Source organism: Xyrauchen texanus, chromosome 1, assembly GCF_025860055.1.
Source record: "Xyrauchen texanus isolate HMW12.3.18 chromosome 1, RBS_HiC_50CHRs, whole genome shotgun sequence".
NCBI classification, from domain to species: domain Eukaryota; kingdom Metazoa; phylum Chordata; class Actinopteri; order Cypriniformes; family Catostomidae; genus Xyrauchen; species Xyrauchen texanus.
In genome coordinates, this window is record NC_068276.1 from 29,876,988 (window position 1) to 29,898,131 (window position 21,144).

Here is a 21,144-nt window from a genome sequence, read left to right on the forward strand (position 1 = left end):
GGTTAGCTATAAGCTCGTTGTCACAGAGAGTAAAATATATATATTTTTTCCAGCATTGCATCTCACCAACTAGGTAAAAACGTAGCATGAAATCAACACTCAACAGACACAATCCACCACCACAACATTGTGTGCTGAACTGCAAAAATATGCCCCGATGCTTCCCTTTCATGGTTGTCAGGGACAGAGTTAACTTTATATTAGTTATATTGAAAAGGGAAAATGACAGGGTCCTTGTTTATTAACTTTCCAGTATGTATTTCACAAACTAGTTATAAACTAGTAGCAACTTACTGAGAAGACACCACTTAACACCACACTGTGCCGATACTGATATAGCGGTATAAAGTTTTTTTTTTAATTATTATTATTATATAAAGTCATGACAAAAGTTACAAACATTGTGCAATAATAATAATACAACATAAATGAGGATAAAATAGAGCTTTCTTTTAGCTGAGCCCCTATCATCCCCAATCCCATATCACCCACCCCCCAGGGTAGGTCTTACATGTCACGCACACACATAAACGAACAAACAAACATTTACTAAGAAACCAAATTAAGTGAGTGTGTAAAATAAATAAAATAAATAAAAAATAAGTAAATAAATAAATAAAATAAAAACAAATGGAGTAAAAAGTGGTTGTGAGTGAATGTGCACCCCTAATCAAGGAAGTGTTTGTAGCTCATTGAAATAAGTAATAAAAGAGTTCCAGCATTTAAAAAAGTTATCAGTGTTCCCTCTGAGAGTGAATTTCACCTTATCTAATTTTAAAAAGAAGAATGTTCAGCCACAGGGACACAGAAGGGGACTGTGAGGATTTCCAGGAGAATAGGATCCTGCGCCTTGCCAGCAGAGTAGCAGAGTCAACCACATCTGCCTGTTCTCCATTAAGGAGCTGTGGGTGTTACGATTCCTGGTTGTCTGACCCGTGTTTCTCGTGTCACCGTCACAAACTACAATTCCCATGATTCCTGGCCCTCATCACTGCCAGCAATTTGTTATTGTTCTCACCTGCATGTCATTTTGTCATTATCGTGTCTGTGTTTTTAAACCCTGCTATTCCTCCATTCCTAGTCGATTGTTGTTTGTGGATGTTGGATGTTGATGTTTTGCCTTGTTCACCCTGTTCGTGTTCCCTTGATGTTTTGGTTTCATTTTCCCATCGTGGACGTTTCCTTTGTTCCAGTTTTGTCTGTTTTCACTTTGATCAATAAAACCCGCATTTAGATCCGCACTCCTCGTCTGTGTCCTCCTACTTACGTTACAGTGGGACTGGTGTAACACCAAAAATAGCTAGTAGGGGGCTTGGGTCTAAGTGGACTCGAATGACGTCTGAAAGGTTATTGAAGATGGAATTCCAAAAATTTTCAAGTTTGGGACAAAGGGAAAACATATGGCTAAGATGGCAGGGAGTTGATCGACACTTGACACAGGCGTCATCAACATCTGGGTACATTTCTGATAATCTTGATTGTGAAAAATGCAATCTCTGTACCACTTTAAACTGGAAAAGACCTAGGCGAGCACATGTCGAAGAGGTACATATTCTCTTGATGGCTCTCTCCCAAAGATAATCTCCAAAATCAACTCCCAGTTCAGTCTCCCATGCAGCAGAGGCTTTAGAGCTAGTCTGCTTGTCAAAAGACAAAATAGTTTGATACATTTTTGAAATGAGAGATTTTTGATGTGGTTTATGACGAAATAACTCTTACAATTGGAGGAAATTATTATGTCAAGGGCCAAGGGAGCATGATCAGAGATGGCAATGGGTAGATAATCAGAGTTTGTTACCCTTGGGAGTAGAGAGCCATCTACAAAAAAATAATCAATGTGGGAATATGTATGATGGACTTGGGAAAAAAATGAATATTCTCTGGATTGAGGGTTATGAAATCTCCAGGGATCAACACATCCATGTTGGGCCATAAAGTCAGAAATTGAGGGTTATGAAATCTCCAGGGATCAACACATCCATGTTGGGCCATAAAGTCAGAAATCTACTTTGACATGGCAGAGGGAACACTAGTATGTGACCCAGACCATTGCAGGGTCCATGACACAACTTAAATCACCGCCAAATAACAATAAATGCGTATTTAAGGCTGGGATCTGCATCAATAGATTATTCGCAAATTCTACATTATCAAAATTAGGGGCATAAACATTTACCAAAATAATAGGCGTGTAGTCAAGCAAGCCCACAACAATCAGATATCTTCCAGCCCTATCAGAAAGAACCTTATCCAAGGAAAAGTGTATGTTTTTATGTATTAAGATAGCTACTCCTTTAGCTCTGGAATCAAAATTAGAATGATAATACTGACCAGCCCATCGGGGTTTAAGTCTAAGTTGATCTTTAATGCGAAGATGGGTCTCCTGAAGAAAAGCCACATCAACCCTCAGCTGTTTCAGGTGCGAAAGCACTCTGGATCTCTTCACAGGACTATTCTCTCCCTTTACATTCCAACTCAGAAATCTCAAGGAGGAACCATTTCTGTACCTATCAACCATGCCTTAGTTAAGGTTGCATGGAAAGGTGAAAAAAGATACTTGATAACATTAAAACCATTATGACAGTGCACAAACCGGATTAACTGACTGTAGGGGCAAGCCAACCACAACAGGTAAATACATAAAGTAAAGATAAGTAAATAAAAGAAAAGGATACAAAAAAAAAACCGCATACATGAAAAAAGACAGACAAGACCTTTTCCCATACCCCCCTACCCTCCCCTCCCTCATCAAACCTTAAATTTCCCTTCCCAAATAAGGGAAACTGCAGGCAATTACCACATCTTGACATCCGATGCATCTAAACAAGTCAAACAGATTACCTCTCCCTCTAGTCAGAGAGGGTCCTCAACATAGAAAACAAGAAAAATTACCCAGTGAAAACAATAGTTACCATAAAAACTCACATAAACATTGTAAGTGATAGTTGTTGTAAAAACATGCCTAAAAATGGCAATAAATCAGAACACACCTTCAAAAACAGTTGCTTGTAATCATCAGAACATAAGGGCAGACTGTGCACTCAGAAGGTAACATTGGTCTACAGTCTAGAGCTGGCTACTGGTAACATTAACATTTCTCCCATCAATAAGCAACAATCAAACCCAAAAAAAAAGAAAGAAAAAAAAGCCTCAGAGCATGTAACATTAAATCAGCTTTAAATGAGCCATATTGCCCTATCAAGTGAACCTAAAAAACATATTAACACTAAAAAAAGTATTTAAGTAAGCCAATGGCCTATTGATGAAAACATTTGATGGCAGACAGAAACACAGTAATGTTAGTCTACCTCAACAGGGCGGGTATGCAAAACGAATCAGTTGCACTTTGCTAGCTAGCCAGCCAAACAGCTAGGTCGCTAACTTTATGCTAAAGCCTGCTAAAGCAAGTCTGAAGCAGGAATACAAAAACTGTTCCACAGGCCGAATACACACTAGTGTCACCTCACCCAGACGCAGATAACACTCATTCCGATGAGAAATGGTCGTCAAACTATCTCTGTGCTTTATTTGGACAGTCAAAATGTAGCTTCTCTCCATCGTAGTCAATGCGGAGCTGGGCTGGAAAACGAAGAGAACTGCACATTCTTATCACGTAGACAGCGTCTCATATTGGAGAAGGCAGCCCTCTTCTTTGCAGTGCTAGCGTTATAGTCCGGAAAGATGTCGATTTTCCTCTCCTGGTGGAAGAGTTGTTGCCAACTGACAGCCCCCCCAGCGACTGGCACATTCCTTATCGCTGTAATAGTGGAAGCAGACTATGAAAACCCGTGGTTTGCTGTTGGACTGGTTATCAAATGGTTTAGGGCCGATTCGTTGAGCTCTGTCCAGGACTGGTGGGGAAGAGAAGACATCAGGTCCTAACACATCCGAGAAGAAACTAGACATAAACACAACAGGGTCCTGTCCTTCGGCACCCTCTGGAATGCCGATAACATGCAGATTGCAGCGGCGGGAGCGTGACTCCAGGTCCACCATCTTATCGGTCATGCTTATTGGATGTAGCCAGGTCCCTAACTGCCTTCTCTAGCATGACGATGCTGTCGCTATACACATTGAGGTGCTGTTCCAGTTTAACTATGCGGCGGTCTTGGGCTTCAAACCCCTCTAGGGAGGCGGCGATGGGTGCAAGGGCGGATTTCAGCTGACTGGTGATAGCTGCTGTCAGCTCTAACAACAGAACCGTGCAGAGATTTTCCAGGTCAGCGGGTAGCTTGGCAGGCCCTGCCGCAGAGCCATTACCATCCAGGGTGGCAGGACACACCGCAGGTGTAGCGGAAGTAGCGTTAGTCTCGTTCCGTCGACTTTTGGCCACCATCGATGATTGATAAAGTAAAAAAAAAGTCTTACTAGTTGAAACTAGTGCGTTTAGAGTGGGAAAATATAGGTTTTATGGGAAATTTTATTGATATCGTCGGGAGCCTACTCAACTGCGTGCCTCATGCTTACATGCTTAACCTTGAAGTCCCGTAAGGCTAATATTAACCGAGATCTGTAGTCCTGCAAACTTGGGTTTCTTTGGGACAGGAATGATGGTGGAGCATTTGAAGCAGCTGGGAATTTCACAGTGCTACAGTGATGTGTTGAAGATCTATGTGAACATGGGGGCCAGCTGGTTTGCACAGGCTTTTAGAGAAGTTGGTAAAAAACTGTCTGGGCCCTGTTTGTGTGAAGGTCAGAGCGAGTGTGGGTTGTGAGACTGGGCTTTTCAAATTTACAGTAAAACACATTCAGGTCATCAGCCAGTTGTTGATTCCCTATAGTGTTTATAGTAAAAATCATAAAAGGGATAGTTCACCCAAAAAAATATAATATACTCTCCCTTATATCATGTCAAACTGGTATGACATTCACCCTCAGGTCCACAGACCACAGAAGATATTTTAATGGAGAAATTATATCTGTTTTTCCATACAATGGAATTGAATGATGACCAAATTTTCATGCTCCAAAAAGGACACAAAGGCAGCATAAAATTAATCCATAATACTCAAGTAGTTTTATCCGTGTTTTCTGAAGTGATCCAATGGGTTTTGGGTGAGAAACAGACCAAAATGGAAGACCTTTTTCACTGTGCATCTTGCCATTGCAGTCTCTAGGCATGATCATCTCCAGTAAAACATATTTGTGCAGAAGAAAGTCATACGAGTTTCATACGACATAAGGGCGAGTGAATGATGTTAGAATTTCTATTTTTGGGTGAACTATTCCTTTAACATCCATTGTGCGCTCATGAGCTCTATGAGAGAAGCTTGTTGACAGTGACATGCCAGAACTTGCATTGCTTAGTGGTAAAACTGCACTTTCAGGTCTTTTCTCACCATCATAATCCTTCAGAAGACTTGGATTATGATGTCTCATAGACTCATTTATGATACTTTTAAATCCTGCTTAAAGCTTTAAAGTGAGGCTCTATTCACTGCCCTTGTATTGAAAAGACATTCATCAAAACATCTCCTTTTATGTTCAGCATAAGAAAGAAAGTCATACAGGTTTAAAACGACATGAGGGTGAAAAATTATGAAAGATTGTTATTCTTGAATATAGTTTTCCTCATAACTAGTCATGTTGAAGCATTTAAAATAATTAACAGGAAAATCTCTGCGGTTACCACATTACAGTTTCTGTAACTACAAAAGACTTTGCCTTTTCTTGCCTGGTTTTACAATAAATCCTTCAGAATATACTTATTGTCTGACATCATGTGATTGGAGGAATTTGCTGAGTGGTCATATGATGTGTTACTCACTGTTCCAAGAAGACACTGGGATTCCTGTATGGCTCCATAGCAACCAATGAATCCAACAAACATCATCACAGCACCAATAGCAATCAGGGTGTACACACCTACACACAGGAAATAATAATGTATGTTACCTGAAAGGAAATCTAAGATCCTGGGACTAAGCACATTGTTAACACAATACTTGTGAACGATGTAAAATCATAACAAACAAATGGGAGTTTGAAGCCTTCAATAGTGAGCCAAAAAATTCAGTTGTTTAAATGCTTGATAAAGCTGAACAATAAAAAACTAAATAACCAGACTGGTAGAGTAAATATGTCGAAACACTTTAAATATCTTTAGGATCCAGTACTTATTTTGGCCAGCAGGAGTCACTGATGGTATGGTAAGTTCACTTTACATAAGGAAAACTTAACAACATTTGGAAGTCATACTGAGAGCTCAAATTAACTTTTTGTTTCCATTCCCTCATTCACATAAAAAAGCCTTAGTTTAACAGCAAATCAGGGTCCTTATGTAACATGCGGTGCACATGTTGAAGGAAAACAGAATAAAATGAGAGCTGTGCAGCCATTTAAGAAAGAAAGAAAGAAAGAAAGAAAGATTCCCTCTTCTCTGTTTACATCTATTTGTAACACTATGTGATAACTACTGTAACCATAGCAACACTGGAAGGCCTTGGGGCACAGCAGCATTCACATGAATGTTCAAATGACAATTTGTGCAATGGTGAGAGATAAATGGAAACAAAAACCCTCTCCACTGACAAATAATCAGCGATTGGAGTAGTGGTGGCGTAGTGGGCTAAAGCGCATAACTGTTAATCAGAAGGTCACTTGTTCGATCCCCACAGCCACCACCATTGTGTCCTTGAGCAAGACACTTAACTTCAGGTTGCTCCGGGGGGACTGTCCCTGTAATAATTGCACTGTAAGTCGCTTTGGATAAAAGTGTCTGCCAAATGCATAAATGTAAACTGTAACTTCCACTATTGAGTCATATATGTTGGATTCTGATTGTTTGTTTGGTATCATTACCCACTCTACTGTTCTTAGCAGGAAAAGTACTGAAATGTGTAAAAAAACATTTGCCCATTGGTTAGGTCTAGTCAATAGACACTTTTCACACTTCAGAAAAGAGTGTGAAAAGTTTTGCAATATGAATGTAAAGCAAATGAATGGGAGCAAATGGGAGACCACAGCAAATATAAGTTTTACTCCAACATCAAAAGAAAAATGGCACTTTTATGTTTCCACAACTTTCCAAATGAAGAAAAAAAAATTAGAGCGGTGGATTATGACAGTCAGAGAAGATGGCAAATTGTCACTCTCTCAGCAGCTGCATTAGAAACCACATCCTTGACTTCCCCTCAATTTTCCCTAAAAGGTGCTGACAGAAATTGTATTTTTTTACTTGTATGTAATGGTATTGAGAAAATGAAAATACAAATTATCAATAAAGAACAATGAAAGTAAATGGGGCCAATCTGTAAACATTTCAGTAAAATACTCACTGTTTCAGAAGTAAAGCCACAAGACATAAACAACATATAGGTTAATATGATTTTAATGTGATAAAATCACTCACCAACTTTTACAACTTCGTGCCATGGCGTAACTCTGTAAACCCTGTAATCCTGGTAAACAATGATTTTATCTGAAATTTTATCTGGTTTTAACAGAAGAATTTATGTAAATGCTTTTATAAAATTACAAGATCCACATTTCTGCCTTTAAACCCATAGTTAGTGTCTCACTGTAACCTCAACTTTTATTTATTTTTAAAGAAAAGGATGGATGAGTTGAAATTGAGTTGAAATATATATATATATATATATATATATATATATATATATATATATATATATATATATATATATATATATTATTTTGGTATTCATTGTTACAGCACAAATGCTGTCGATTGAACTTAATTTGTATTGAAACCAGAATATTTCTTTACTCCCGACTACAGACTTCATGATCATGCCTAGAGACTACAATGGCAAGATCAACAGTAGAAAAAGGACTTTTGTTTCTCACCCAAAAAAAGTGCAAAAAACATTTGCAGCTGAGCAGAGCATGGTTTTGAGGTCAGTTTCTTCTAGCCATGACCTAAAATACAATAATGTGAATATGGAGGAGAATGTAAGACATTTATATGGCCAGGTGCTTCCTGTGTGGAATAAGTGCTTAGGCCCAGATGTAATTGACCCCTGCAGTGAATGGGAGATCACACAAAGCAAATATAATTTTCACTTACCCATTTGCTCCAAGACCAAAAGAAAAAAACCCACTATTACGTTTGAATGACTTTCCAAAAAAGGAAAAATAGAGAGCCGTGGATTAAGACTTTAAAATGCACTGTCACTCTCTCAGCAGCTGTAATAGAAACCCCCTCGCAGATGTGGTAATTCATTTTTTAAAACCAATTCCAGGGTAATATAACACAAAGCATCAAATTTAAAACATACACTCAATAATTAAAAATAAATTATATTGTTTTTTTATTTTATTTATGCTGATAAATTAGACAGAAACATGTCATCACAGTCTGTGAAAAAGTTCTATCTGCATTTTAATTTTTGCATTTTCTGCACTGTTTCTGAGGGAAAATCTGTGGAATTCAATGGAAGGGATTCAAACATTGTAAAAAGTTGTAAATGGAGCTGAGAGTAGGCCTACTACACTCTTTTTGGTAGCTTAAAGCATCATGAAATTATATTAATAAAGCATCAACAAAATGTTTAGTAAACGAACATGCAAGCATTGGGGAATGCATATAACTTTTATGAATGACAGATGTTGCTGGGTTTTCACCCCCTTTCTGCATGCGGATTCCTTCTGGGCTGACTTATGACATAATATACAGTAGAAACACCAATTCCTCTATAATGGCCCCCTGGTCAGAGTTTCTGACTCCGTTGTCTGCATTTCTGAGTGGTAAATCATCTGCACTTATATAGTGCTTTTTTTAACCTTAGAGGTAACCAAAGTGCTTTACACTGTGTCCCAATCACCCATTCACATACACATTCATACACCAATAGCCGCAGAGCATTCGGAGCAACTTGGGGTTTAGTGTCTTGCCCAAGGACACTTCAGCATGTGGAGCTGGGAATCGAACCACCAACCCTGCGATTGGCAGCCGACCCGCTCTACCATCTGAGCCACAGCTGCCCCTCTGCATTTCTGAGTGTATGTGAGTCCCTGAAAAAAGATGAATGAATCAGTGTATGAATGTAAAGACAATTGGCATGTCAAATGCAGCTGCTATTTTCATTTATTGAAAAAGCAGATGTCTGGCTCTAGAGAGAGAACGATAGAGAGAGAGAGAGAGAGAGAGAGAAAGAGAGAAAGAGAGAGTACTGGGTATGTCATAAACTAGGAGAAAACAGGCAAAATGAGAGACAATGGAAAAAAAGACAAAAGAAGAAAACAGGAAAACATTATGGAGAGGAACAGTAAAAGAAACTGTGGACAAATGGAGAATGACAATAACGAGACAAAGGTATTGAGAAAAGGAAGTGAAGATGTGAAGGAAAGGATAGTCATAGAGTTAAAGGGATAGTTCATCCAAAAATGAAAATTCAGTCATCATTTACTTGCCCTCATGTCATTCCAAACCCAAATTACTTTTTTTTTCTTCTTCTGTGGAACACAGAAGGAGCTACTTTGGCAACCTTTTTCACCATTCACTTTCATTGTATGGGAAAAAAAGAAAAAAAAAACATTTAATTAAAGTGGATGGTGACTGAGGCTGTCAGTCCCTTACATTCTGCCTTTTGTATTCCACAGTAGATAGAAAGTCACACAAAATTGGAACAACATTAGGGTGAATCAGTGATCACAGAATTTAAATTTTTGGGGTAACTATCACTTTAAGCTTGAGCAGGGGATGAGGGAAGTCTGTAAACTTTAAGTACAAACAGATGATGCCAGATTAGATGCTCCAACTCGCTCTCTGCTGCCTATGAACAACCGACGCCTGGCGTTCCCATCACAAAGAGGCTCAAAGACTATTTCAAAATTGTTCACTTTCTCTGCTCCTCTGTGGTGGAATGAACTTCCAACCTCCACACAATCTGTTGTGATCTACCTTCTCAACATTCAAGAACCAGTTTAAAACATATCACGCAAGTAATGGGGAGATGAAAATAGCAGAGTGAGAGAGGGGGAAGGGTGCATGTTCTCAGGCAGAGCAGTTGTGGAGAGGAGGTGGAGAGGTGAACATATTTTTCCTCTCAATATTTGTTTTACTCTTGAGACTGTTCAGCAACTTCTGTCCTTTGAACACGCAACAACTTTTTTGATGTGACAAGTCCAGCCAAGCACCCTATTTCTTTCTTTCTGAGTTAGCATGCTTACAATTAATCATGAGTTTATCATGACTTATCAACTATATTCCAACACGAGCCACTTCTGCTTCTGAGCCTGTTGCTGCTGTCTAGGGTTATACTAGCTGGAATCACATTATTTGATTCTCTAAGAGTAATTACTTCCTTTTCCTGTTTTCCTAATCAATCTTGCCTTTGTATTTCTTGTGACGATGCTGCCAGCTCCTTTATCTCAGTCTGTGAGGTAAAGTGCAACGGAATGACACTTTATATCGGATATCTAATTTGGAAACTCGAGCGGAAATCTTCATTCATTTCATCGAGATGCAGGTGTGTGTTATGTCACGCATGGCAGGGAGGTTTAGTCAATGACAATCATTCACTTTTATTAAATAATATCCATTAACGAGTCAAAGTTACTCATGCCCATCCCTGATATATATATATATATATATATATATATATATATATATATATATATATATATATATATATATATATATACTGTATATATATACATACACACACAGAGTGTATATAATTTATATAAATATACAGTATACAAATAAAGATTACTTATTATACTTACATTCGTTAAGAAACCATAAAGCACAGAGACATTCATGACTGAAACATATTATACTAAATATACTTTTTTTAGACATTATCAGTTTTTAAATATCATAAGCGTTTTCCCTGCAAATGACAACAAAGCATATCATTTTGTGCATGACCATCAAGGTATACAAAAAGTAAAATTACAGCTTTTATTTACATCCTGATTACATTGTAATGTCATTAATCATTTTTACTCTTAATGAATCCAGACCGTTTCTTTCCTTGTTAAACGAAATTGCCAAACGAAATTAACAACATACCTCCTCTCCTTCAATCAAAAGATGATGATCCTCATCGTTAATTAATTTATTGAGTAAATGGGTCAAACCAATGATATGCTCCTTCACAGCCCAGACTCCAATGCTATTGGCTCATACTTTAGTCAGTCTTTACAGGCAAGAAAAGACACTAAACTGCCTCGCTGAAGCCCCCCTAAATAGGGTCTAGTTAAGCCTATGAGACAAGTGGTATAATATCTTGTGATTTTGCCATCTTGTAATAATATTACAATTGTCATGAGACTACATTGGTGCATTCATTTGTACTTAATGGAATCTACAAATATAAACTTATATTTGTATATTAACAACTCATAACATAATAGGCCAACAAACTGTAATCTCAAGATGTGATGTTCAATTGTCAAAACCAAATGCTAGACAAGTGCAAGGCAGAAAACACTGAAAAACACAAAAAGGCCATCTCATACCACTTAAAGGTAATTTCCTCTGAAGGAAATCTAAGTGTTTGCTCAGCATTTTAGAGATTCATTAAGGAACAAAGGTACAAGTTTAACCATGACAGGTCTACAAAAAACTTCAAAAGAAACTTGATTTCAAAGAAACAACATTCAACAAAGAAGCCATTCTTGTGGATTATCAACAAGTAAAAAAAAAATTGAATCAGTGAGAATAAATAGCAAAATAATGCAGTTTAATTAAAAAAAAAATTTTTCTCAGTATGTCAGAACAAAACTGGCAATGAGTAAAAAGAATGCCTGTCTGCAGCCTTCTGTACCGGAACAAATTGCTTTAGTTTAGCATTCCAAAGACGGTCATTCAAAATACAGACTTACGTATTAATATGAAATAAATTCATTGTGTTGTATATATATATATACACTCACCTAAAGGATTATTAGGAACACCATACTAATACTGTGTTTGACCCCCTTTTGCCTTCAGAACTGCCTTAATTCTACGTGGCATTGATTCAACAAGGTGCTGAAAGCAGTCTTTAGAAATGTTGGCCCATATTGATAGGATAGCATCTTGCAGTGGATGGAGATTTGTGGGATGCACATCCAGGGCACGAAGCTCCCGTTCCACCACATCCCAAAGATGCTCTATTGGGTTGAGATCTGGTGACTGTGGGGGCCATGAACTCATTGTCATGTTCAAGAAACCAATTTGAACGATGCCCAATTGGCACTAAGGGGCCTAAAGTGTGCCAATCAAACATCCCCCACACCATTACACCACCACCACCAGCCTGCACAGTGGTAACAAGGCATGATGGATCCATGTTCTCATTCTGTTTACGCCAAATTCTGCCTCTACCATCTGAATGTCTCAACAGAAATCGAGACTCCTCAGACCAGGCAACATTTTTCCAGTCTTCAACTGTCCAATTTTGGTGAGCTCTTGCAAATTGTAGCCTCTTTTTCCTATTTGTAGTGGAGATGAGTGGTACCCGGTGGGGTCTTCTGCTGTTGTAGCCCATCCGCCTCAAGGTTGTGCGTGTTGTGGCTTCACAAATGCTTTGCTGCATACCTCGGTTGTAACGAGTGGTTATTCCAGGCAAAGTTGCTCTTCTATCAGCTTGAATCAGTCGGCCCATTCTCCTCTGACCTCTTGCATCAACAAGGCATTTTCACCCACAGGACTGCCGCATACTGGATGTTTTTCCCTTTTCACACCATTCTTTGTAAACCCTAGAAATGGTTGTGTGTGAAAATCCCAGTAACTGAGCAGATTGTGAAATACTCAGACCGGCCCATCTGGCACCAACAACCATGCCACGCTCAAAATTGCTTAAATCACCTTTCTTTCCCATTCTGACATTCAGTTTGGAGTTCAGGAGATTGTCTTGACCAGGACCACACCCCTAAATGCATTGAAGTAACTGCCATGTGATTGGTTGATTAGATAATTGCATTAATGAGAAATTGAACAGGTGTTCCTAATAATCCTTTAGGTGAGTGTATATATATGTTGTACACATATGTTACACAGTATAAGTTTATTTGTCTTTATTCCAATACTGTATAGTAATTTAAAGCTAATTAAGACACTACACTGTATAACATGACAAATAAGTTACATTATTGTCACTATTACATATTACTAGCAGTAGCAGTACTGCAATGTAACCTAAGCCATATCTCAGTAAAGTCCATGTCCAAAGTTATGTGGTTCAAATAAAATCCAAAGACCATGAACAATGGTGAGCTACAATGTTGATGGTAAGTGCTGATGGATTTTTAATGTGATTGTGGTCATAGGAACAGGAAGCCATTTGGGCTAATAGAAAAAAAATGTATTCTAATTATTGACTGAAAAAATATTTTAACCATTTGTCTAATGAGACCTGTTGACATCAGCATGGTACTACCCATAAGTTACAACAAATGGTGGCACATTTAAAGAATCATTTTAGTAAACAGCTGAAGCATTATTATGTTGGTCAACAAGGCTTATCCAGTATTGTAAACACCAGTTATGTCCTGCCCTGGATGCTATCAGAGCTAACTTTTTATTTCAAGCAGCAGTACTTCAATTTTACTTTCAGATTAACAGCTTACACTGGGGATCTCCGTGGGATTTTTGCATTAGATTTCCATTTATAATTTGTCATGCGTCAGTTAGTTTGGATACAAAAATACATAGTTAATTTTGCCACAAACAGTGTGTGGCTCACTGGGTGGGGTTGGCTCCATAATGAGGAAGGAGTTTATCATTCATTCACTTTGTTTTGTTTACCAAAAAGAAAATGTGGGGATTTTTCTGGTTAATGTACCACAAAAAAACATCCTCTGGTTGGTCATATACTGAGAATCTGCTTTCTGGAAGAACTTACTCAACTATGAACCCTTAAACTGTCAAATTACTAACAAGTGCCATCCCCGATCAGACATTTTTTGCAATTCAACCATGAACAAATATCCCTAGTGCTGATACTGATAGCACATTATGCGAGCAACCTCTGAGACACAGATTCTGGTCTAGTGGGAACCAGGAAGTAATCATGTTCACATAAACAATGTTGAGCGAGACTCAGAGGTTGCATTTTCGCTGTATAATAACATTTTTACTTCACAGACATTTAGGTTTAGCGTTGGGGTTTGTTAGTAAAATGTGCATTCCTGTTGACTGTTAAATTATTTAAAACTAATAATATAATTGGCTTTTGACCTCACTAAATGGATATTTCACTCTAAAACTAGAGCTCACACGTGCCCATACAATCAACAACAGAGGTGGGAAGTAACGAATTACAACTACTCTTGTTACAGTACTTGAGTATATTTTTCAAATTTTTCAACTTTTTAAGTATAAATAATACAGGTACTTTTACTTGAGTTGATTAAAAATGAAGTATTCAACTTTGCTACAATTCTTTTTTTTTTTTTTACCACAATTACAAAGTACAAAAAAACAAACAAACATAATATTTATGAATTTTTGGGAAAAAGAATGTTAAAAGCACTAAATCTGTTTATAAACTAAAACGCACTGTGCGTGGCATGACGGAAGCCCGCAGGGTAGAGCAGCTCTCATAAACTGGTTTCCTCTCTTCTCTAGCTTCTCCAAGACTTGAACTGTAATGTGAATTTCTGCATATTTCATTTTATTCTGGAAAGGAGCAGTTCATTATGGTACTAGGAACCATCTGAACACGTTTAACCACTGATCAAACTTAATTTGTTTTTAGAGTAGGCAATTTTTTAACTGTAGCTAAAATGTAGTTTGACATATATGTGGGGATATCTTGTTTACTTGCTACTATATGTCTAAAACAAACTTTTTACATACCGTAGAAATATACAATGCCAAAAGTTTCGGAAATGAATGGGAACTCGGAGCAAAAATGCCGCAGAAATTCTAAAGTGGTTTAGAGTTCCCGTGTTTGTTTAAATAATATCTGACATAGTTACAATTACATGCATTGCGATCTTCTTTTGACTTTTCACTGAACATTATTTTTTCCCTGCTGTCCAGTTCCTCGCACCATCACACGCACAGTCAGGCTCTCTCGTCTATCAATCCGCATCAGTTCGATATTGTACTCCTGTGTTAAAACTGTTCGCCCCTCTTGTTCAAAGAGTATTTGTCCTAGTGGGTAACACTCTGCCTCACGGCGCTGAACTGTACTTCCCTGCCCTGTCTCACCCGCTAGAGGCCAAAAGTGTGCAAGGGATGGATGTTAGGCCTATATAAAGAAGGTATGATAAATCACAAAACATAATGTAACCAAATGCTACAATTTACTTAATTATATCTCAATGTATTAAATAACCATAATGTTAATTAAGATTTTATTATTACAAATGTAAGACAATAATATGTATACAGAACAACCATTTTTAGTGTTTGAATCAATCATATCTCTCATTAAACACTGTGTGAAATGTGTATTTTTGCCATTTTATTCAGTTGGCATGTAGGAGCTGATAATAGATTGCTTAATATCCATATCTGGATAAATGCTGCAATATCATAGAGGATACATTTCCTCATCTTTGACAATTATTTGAAACCATAATAGTATTAGAAATGGATTTTGACAGTGTTCTTGATCAATTTAATGCATCATTGGTGAAAGAAAGCGCAAGTTTCTCTCAAGAGCAAAAATGTATTTTGTGTGTGTATATACTATATATAATGTAATTTTCATAAAGTTACTTATAAAGTAATTACTTGAGTAGTTTTTCGGCAAACTACTTATTTACTCTTACTTGAGTCATAATATTTCTTAATACTTCTACTTGTACTCAAGTGAATTATTTCTTCAGTAGCAGTACTTTTACGTAAGTAAAAACTCTTTCCACCACTGATGAACAACACTTCAGCTTCATCCACTGGGGGCAGTGGTTTGAATTTCGGTATATAGACCGAATTCAGCAGCAGAACTTTCAACCAACTGTTGCTGAATTTACAGTGTAATTAGTCTGCATAAGAAAATACAAGATCAAACAACCAACAGTGTCGGAGGGAGGCGGTGGTTGGTTAGGACTGAAGAGGTGTCCGATTTATGCACCGAACACCACTACTAAGAACATGCTGCTATTACTAACCAACCCTTAATACTGAACTTTTGTAAGTCATGTGTAACATGGGCACATTAGCCCATTCTTAAAAAAACAAAAACAAAACTTGACGTCAAATTTTTTTGTTACATTTGATTTAAGTAATGTGATGTTTTGTTGCCATTCAACCAATTCCCAAACTTGAGAATTTTCCCTTTCCTTGAGAGTTCCATACTGTTAGCTAGAATAAATCACACACTTAGTGTATAGAACCAAAGGAGTTCTGGGACAAACTTCTGATTTATTAGAAATTTTGTAAATACAGCTCAAAGAAGCCCTAATGGCACTAACGTCAAATTGGATTAAACCCTGACTTCTGTATTATCCAGAATGTACTCATCTGTTTAAGTATGGCAGCCACTCATTTAATTTTGTTTCTATGGATACATCACACCCCTGTCATTATGGAATAACTGAGTCACCCGGGGCAGCTTCATTCCTCTCACACTCAGCAACAGGAATATTCATGGAAAGGCTGACCACACACCACCATGACGCTACATGTTGGATGATAGATAATTTCCCAAACAAAGGAAATGTTTTTATGGCTTAGTGAAGGGAAAGAGAACCAAATGCACTGATGATTCTTCAGATGTCTTTAGACATTGGATTTGTGTTTTTACATTGACTATGTATCTCTGACATAATACTTCTCGATGCCAATTACTGACCCTGATACAAGAACATAATGTTTTTATGATTAGCAAATATCACAAAACAGATTTATGGAAAGAAGTTGCTTGCCGGTTCCATTACTTGATATATTTTTAGACTTTTACTAATCATTCAATGAATCATTAAAAAATATGAAATAATAAATTAATCATTGAGTAATATTTACATGTGCTCATTCTTTGATCTAATACTATATTGTAGATGTAATATTAAGTAATGACTAAAATATTATTAAAGCAAATGGAACTGTTTATTCTATTCAAAGCAAAAGGCCTTCCCCACCTGGAGCCATCCACTGCTTTTTTCTCCCCCCTCTGATGGACTGGAGCTATACTTGTGTTCTCTCACATTACCCCATAAAGAGCAATGCTGGGAGTGTAAGGCTCCTGGCTAAAGGCCATTTCCTCACTTTAAGATGTTGAGAGCTGTAATGTTTCATCTGCAGCTACTTACATGGAATCTCGACAGAAAAACTATGCATTTTATCATTTATCATTTGCATTCCCTTAAATCTCTTCAACTGTTCTAACAAATGCATTTCATATCATGGTACAACTCTAGTTTGCTAATGCATATATACACTGGCTCTGACTTTAGATCTGCTAACTAACCATAACAATAAGCGGGTTATTCTTACAAACCTGCATCAAGAAAATGTCCAGGTCATATTTTAACCCAGAATCACTACAAATTATAAATATTATTATATCTTTTTTTTTATATAAGAAAATGTAATTTAGCACCATTAAGTTTCTTTTGCACTGTAACATTTTCAGGACACTTCTGCAAATTTTTTCCTCCAATTCTCTTTATCGTAAAGTTTTTAGATGTTTTACTTGTACTATTCCCATTGTTTTCAATGATCACTCTCAGTACTGTAACACAAGAAAACTTTAAAACTTTTTTACTGTAAAAAAGATGCTGTTATACAAAGACTTAAAAAAAAAAAAATTAAGAGCAGTACCAAGGGAGTACTACTATGAAGTACTTTACAATTTAAATAATATATAATCTTTTCACAATGCGGCAATGAGAATAGTTTCATAATGACCATATTTTTTTTTACACTGCAGGAATGAGAATTGGGAGGTAAAATATGCATGAAAATAATGTCACAATGTTAAAAATCCTAATGGCCTTAAAAATAGGCTTATTATTTTATATCTAAAATATTATGTATTGTTTGGAGAAAAATTGGACCAGGACATTTTCTTGACTAGTTGAGAATCACCCAAGCAGACATAGTTTTTCAGAGAGTATTAAGGCTATTAGGTTGCCATAAGTTGGGCATGGCTCAAACCCTACTTTCACTCCTCGCCTTCATACACCCCAACACTGCCACTCCCACGATGCCTGAGCCATGTGTGATCCTCTAGTCAGCCCCTCAGCTGTTCCCAGACATCACACAGGCCACCCACTGTGCTTTTACAATAGGGTCTGTGTACCACTGACCTGCTGGACTGTCGTGGTCAAAAGGTCAAGGATTTATCAAATTACTCTTTAAAAACTATTATTTGCTTTACGCTTATAGCTGTTCAAATACACAGACAATGCTTGGGATTGACAACCATATTTACTTACAGGTGTGAATCTCGAAATGTCCTGTTCATACAACAGCTTTCAGTATACTGTCTGTATGAATGAACGAAGTATGGTACGGTATGAAAATATGTGGACTTTACAGCTCACCAACAGATTAAGCTCAATGAAACAAACTGTGCGTAGTGCCTTCAATATTGTATTATGAGCCTGATTTTCTTAAAGAGACAGTAACCATATTGCCAGTGTCCATAATATGTACATTCCAATAAAAAAATTGCATATCTGTTAATTTTAGTCTTTATTTTTACTCTTACTGTTGGAATTTGTCTCTCTCTCTTTTTTTTATTATTGGAATGTAAAAATGTAACGCTATAATTCAGCCTTCAGAGGGTGCTAACTTAGACATGAAATTTCACAGCTAATTATGAATCCCACTCCATTTCTGGAAACATGAACTACAGTAAACATCAAAGATGGTGCCGTCCATACCACCAGCAAGTTTTATCACAATTGACGACACGTTATTAAATAAACAAGTCTAATCAATGAGTGAGTTCATGTGTTAAATCATAATTAACTGACAGTGGCTTTGAATTAATTTTAAGCAAGTGTAGAGTGGAGCATTTGATTCGCGTGGCTCATGCCCAGATCATCAAAGTGATAAGCTTAAGTGGTAAACAGCGTCTGGATCTTCGGATGAAACACTCATCCATAAGTTAGTTAAACTCCACATGAAAAAAACGAGACACGTGCCTGTACAGAGCACTGTGGCTTTCACAATATATGATGTGACAGTATGGTTCCCCGTCTGTCGCTCTCTCCACGTTGTGTCGGAGAAGCGACACTAGGGGTCTCTCTTGAGCGCCGAATATGCCTCTGATCCATTGAAAAAAGGCCAATGAGAAGTTGGCAGTCAGTATTTGCATACCCCGCCCCCGGACATACGGGTATAAAGGCGAGGCAAATACTAGAGTTCATTCAGAAATTTTCTTCGGAGCCGATGGTTGTGCATGCTGTTTGCAGTGAAACACACCCGTTCCTGTATTCCTCTGACGCTACTGCATGCTGTTGGATTGAGGGCGCATTACAGCGGCGATTCTTCTCCTTGCACGGCAGTGCATATTGCCCCTGGGCGCTTCGACAGCGCAGTATAAAAACTCAGATGAGTTTTAAAAGAGTAATTTTCTTTAAAAGAGTGATTTTCTTTAAAAGAGTAATTTTCTCTAAAAGAGCAAATACACAGTGGCGTTGAACGTCCTTTTCAGGACGCGTCTTTGTAAACATGCTTTTCCGCCCCTGTATAGTTCCTGGATGCGGTAGAGTGCTCGCCGCTTCAGACGGCCACAGGCGTTGTCTCGTGTGTCTGGGCAGCGATCACACCGAGGCTGCGTTTGTGGATGGTTCATGTTCTCACTGCGAGAACATGACCATGACAACGTAAGCGAGCCACTCCAGCTGCACCTCGTATTGCTCCTTCTTCCCACGGGATTGAGGACGGTGCGAGTGGCGATGGAAGCGATTTGGGGATGGCAGCGGGTGCGGCTCCGTCGGGTACCCCCCCTCGGACCACCCGTCCCCCGGCACGCTCGTTGACTCCCGTCCGTGCTCAAGGCAACAGCAGCTCGCCTCACAGCCAGCTTGCCTATCCTCTAGAGCTAGAGGTGGATGAGCTCGCTGCTGCGTCGGAGAGCGCGGTGTCTGACGCAGATGACTCCCTTGGGCTGCCGCCTTCGGGCCAGCGACGATCCCCTCGGTGGATAGGGCTATTGCACGCCATGGCCCTCCTGCAAGTCCACCAGGCCAAGGCGCTCAAAGAACTGCACGTGGGTAGCCCTGATCCCGACGTGCTTCAGCAACTGCGCTCAGCGACCGACCTCGCCCTCAGAGCCACGAAGGTCACAGCGCAGTCACTCGGGCAGGCGATGGCCACCCTCGTGGTCCAGGAACGACACCTATGGCTGAACCTGGTCGAGATGCGTGAGACCGACAAGCTTCGCTTTCTCGACGCCCCAGTCTCCCAGTTTGGTCTATTCGGCGACACCGTCGAGGACTTCACCCAGCAGTTCTCCGCGGTGAAGAAACAGACGGAGGCGATATCACATATCCTGCCCCGCCGCAAACCTGCCACCCCGGGCCCTGCCCCGTCTGCTCGCCGAGGGCATCCCCCTGCGAGGAAACGACAAGCTGCTCCACCTCAACCTGGGCCCAGCCCACGTGTCGAGCGCTCCGCAGGAAGCAGACGCCCCCGTCCACGGACCCCCTCGAGGACCCGGAAGGCTCCCAGGCGCTCCTGAGACGGACGACCCAGAGCCCAAGACGTTAGCTCCGGAGATGGTAAGACCACTCCGTCCCCCGGTGAAGGGCTGGGAGGAGAATTTTCCTTTAACTTTTCTTTTGCCGCTCCCCTTAACCGGGGCAGCGGTACCCAAATTCTCAATAAAAGAGCTATTTCCTTTGCCTCTGGATCATCCGGCCCGCAAATGCCGTTCTCACTGCACTCTGCCCCCAGATCTCAACAGTCCCGACACGCTGGACGCGGCCCCAGGCCAGCCTTCAGCCCCACGACTGTTCCCCGGCCGGCTGGTTCTGACGAGTCCAGAGGACGCCACTACAGGACCTCCTCCTCAGTCACCAACCCGCCCCCTGCCGGATGTCCGGAGCAAGGTAAGTGCTTGCCCCGCTCTGAGAAGCTGGCATTCGCATACTTAATTACCTCGACGACTGGCTCATATTAGCCCACTCCCGAGAGTTACTAAGCGCTCACAGAGACCAGGTGCTCAGGCACCTCAGCTGCTTGGGGCTTCAGGTCAACCGAGAAAAGAGCAAGCTCACCCCGGTCCAGAGCATCTCCTTTCTCGGCATGGAGTTAGACTCAGTCTCAATGTCCGCATGTCTCACCAA

At 39.3% G+C, this 21,144-nt stretch overlaps 1 protein-coding gene across 1 annotated transcript in view; it reads right to left on the minus strand.

Moving 5' to 3' along the window:
* The window catches only part of LOC127619625 (CD81 antigen-like), a 58,365-nt gene that overhangs the window by 10,849 nt on the left and 26,372 nt on the right, over positions 1-21,144 (minus strand). Inside the window, exon 3 of the mRNA XM_052092587.1 lies at positions 5,768-5,865. Coding sequence (XP_051948547.1) covers positions 5,768-5,865 — 98 coding nt within the window. The remainder of the gene's footprint in view (positions 1-5,767; positions 5,866-21,144) is intronic.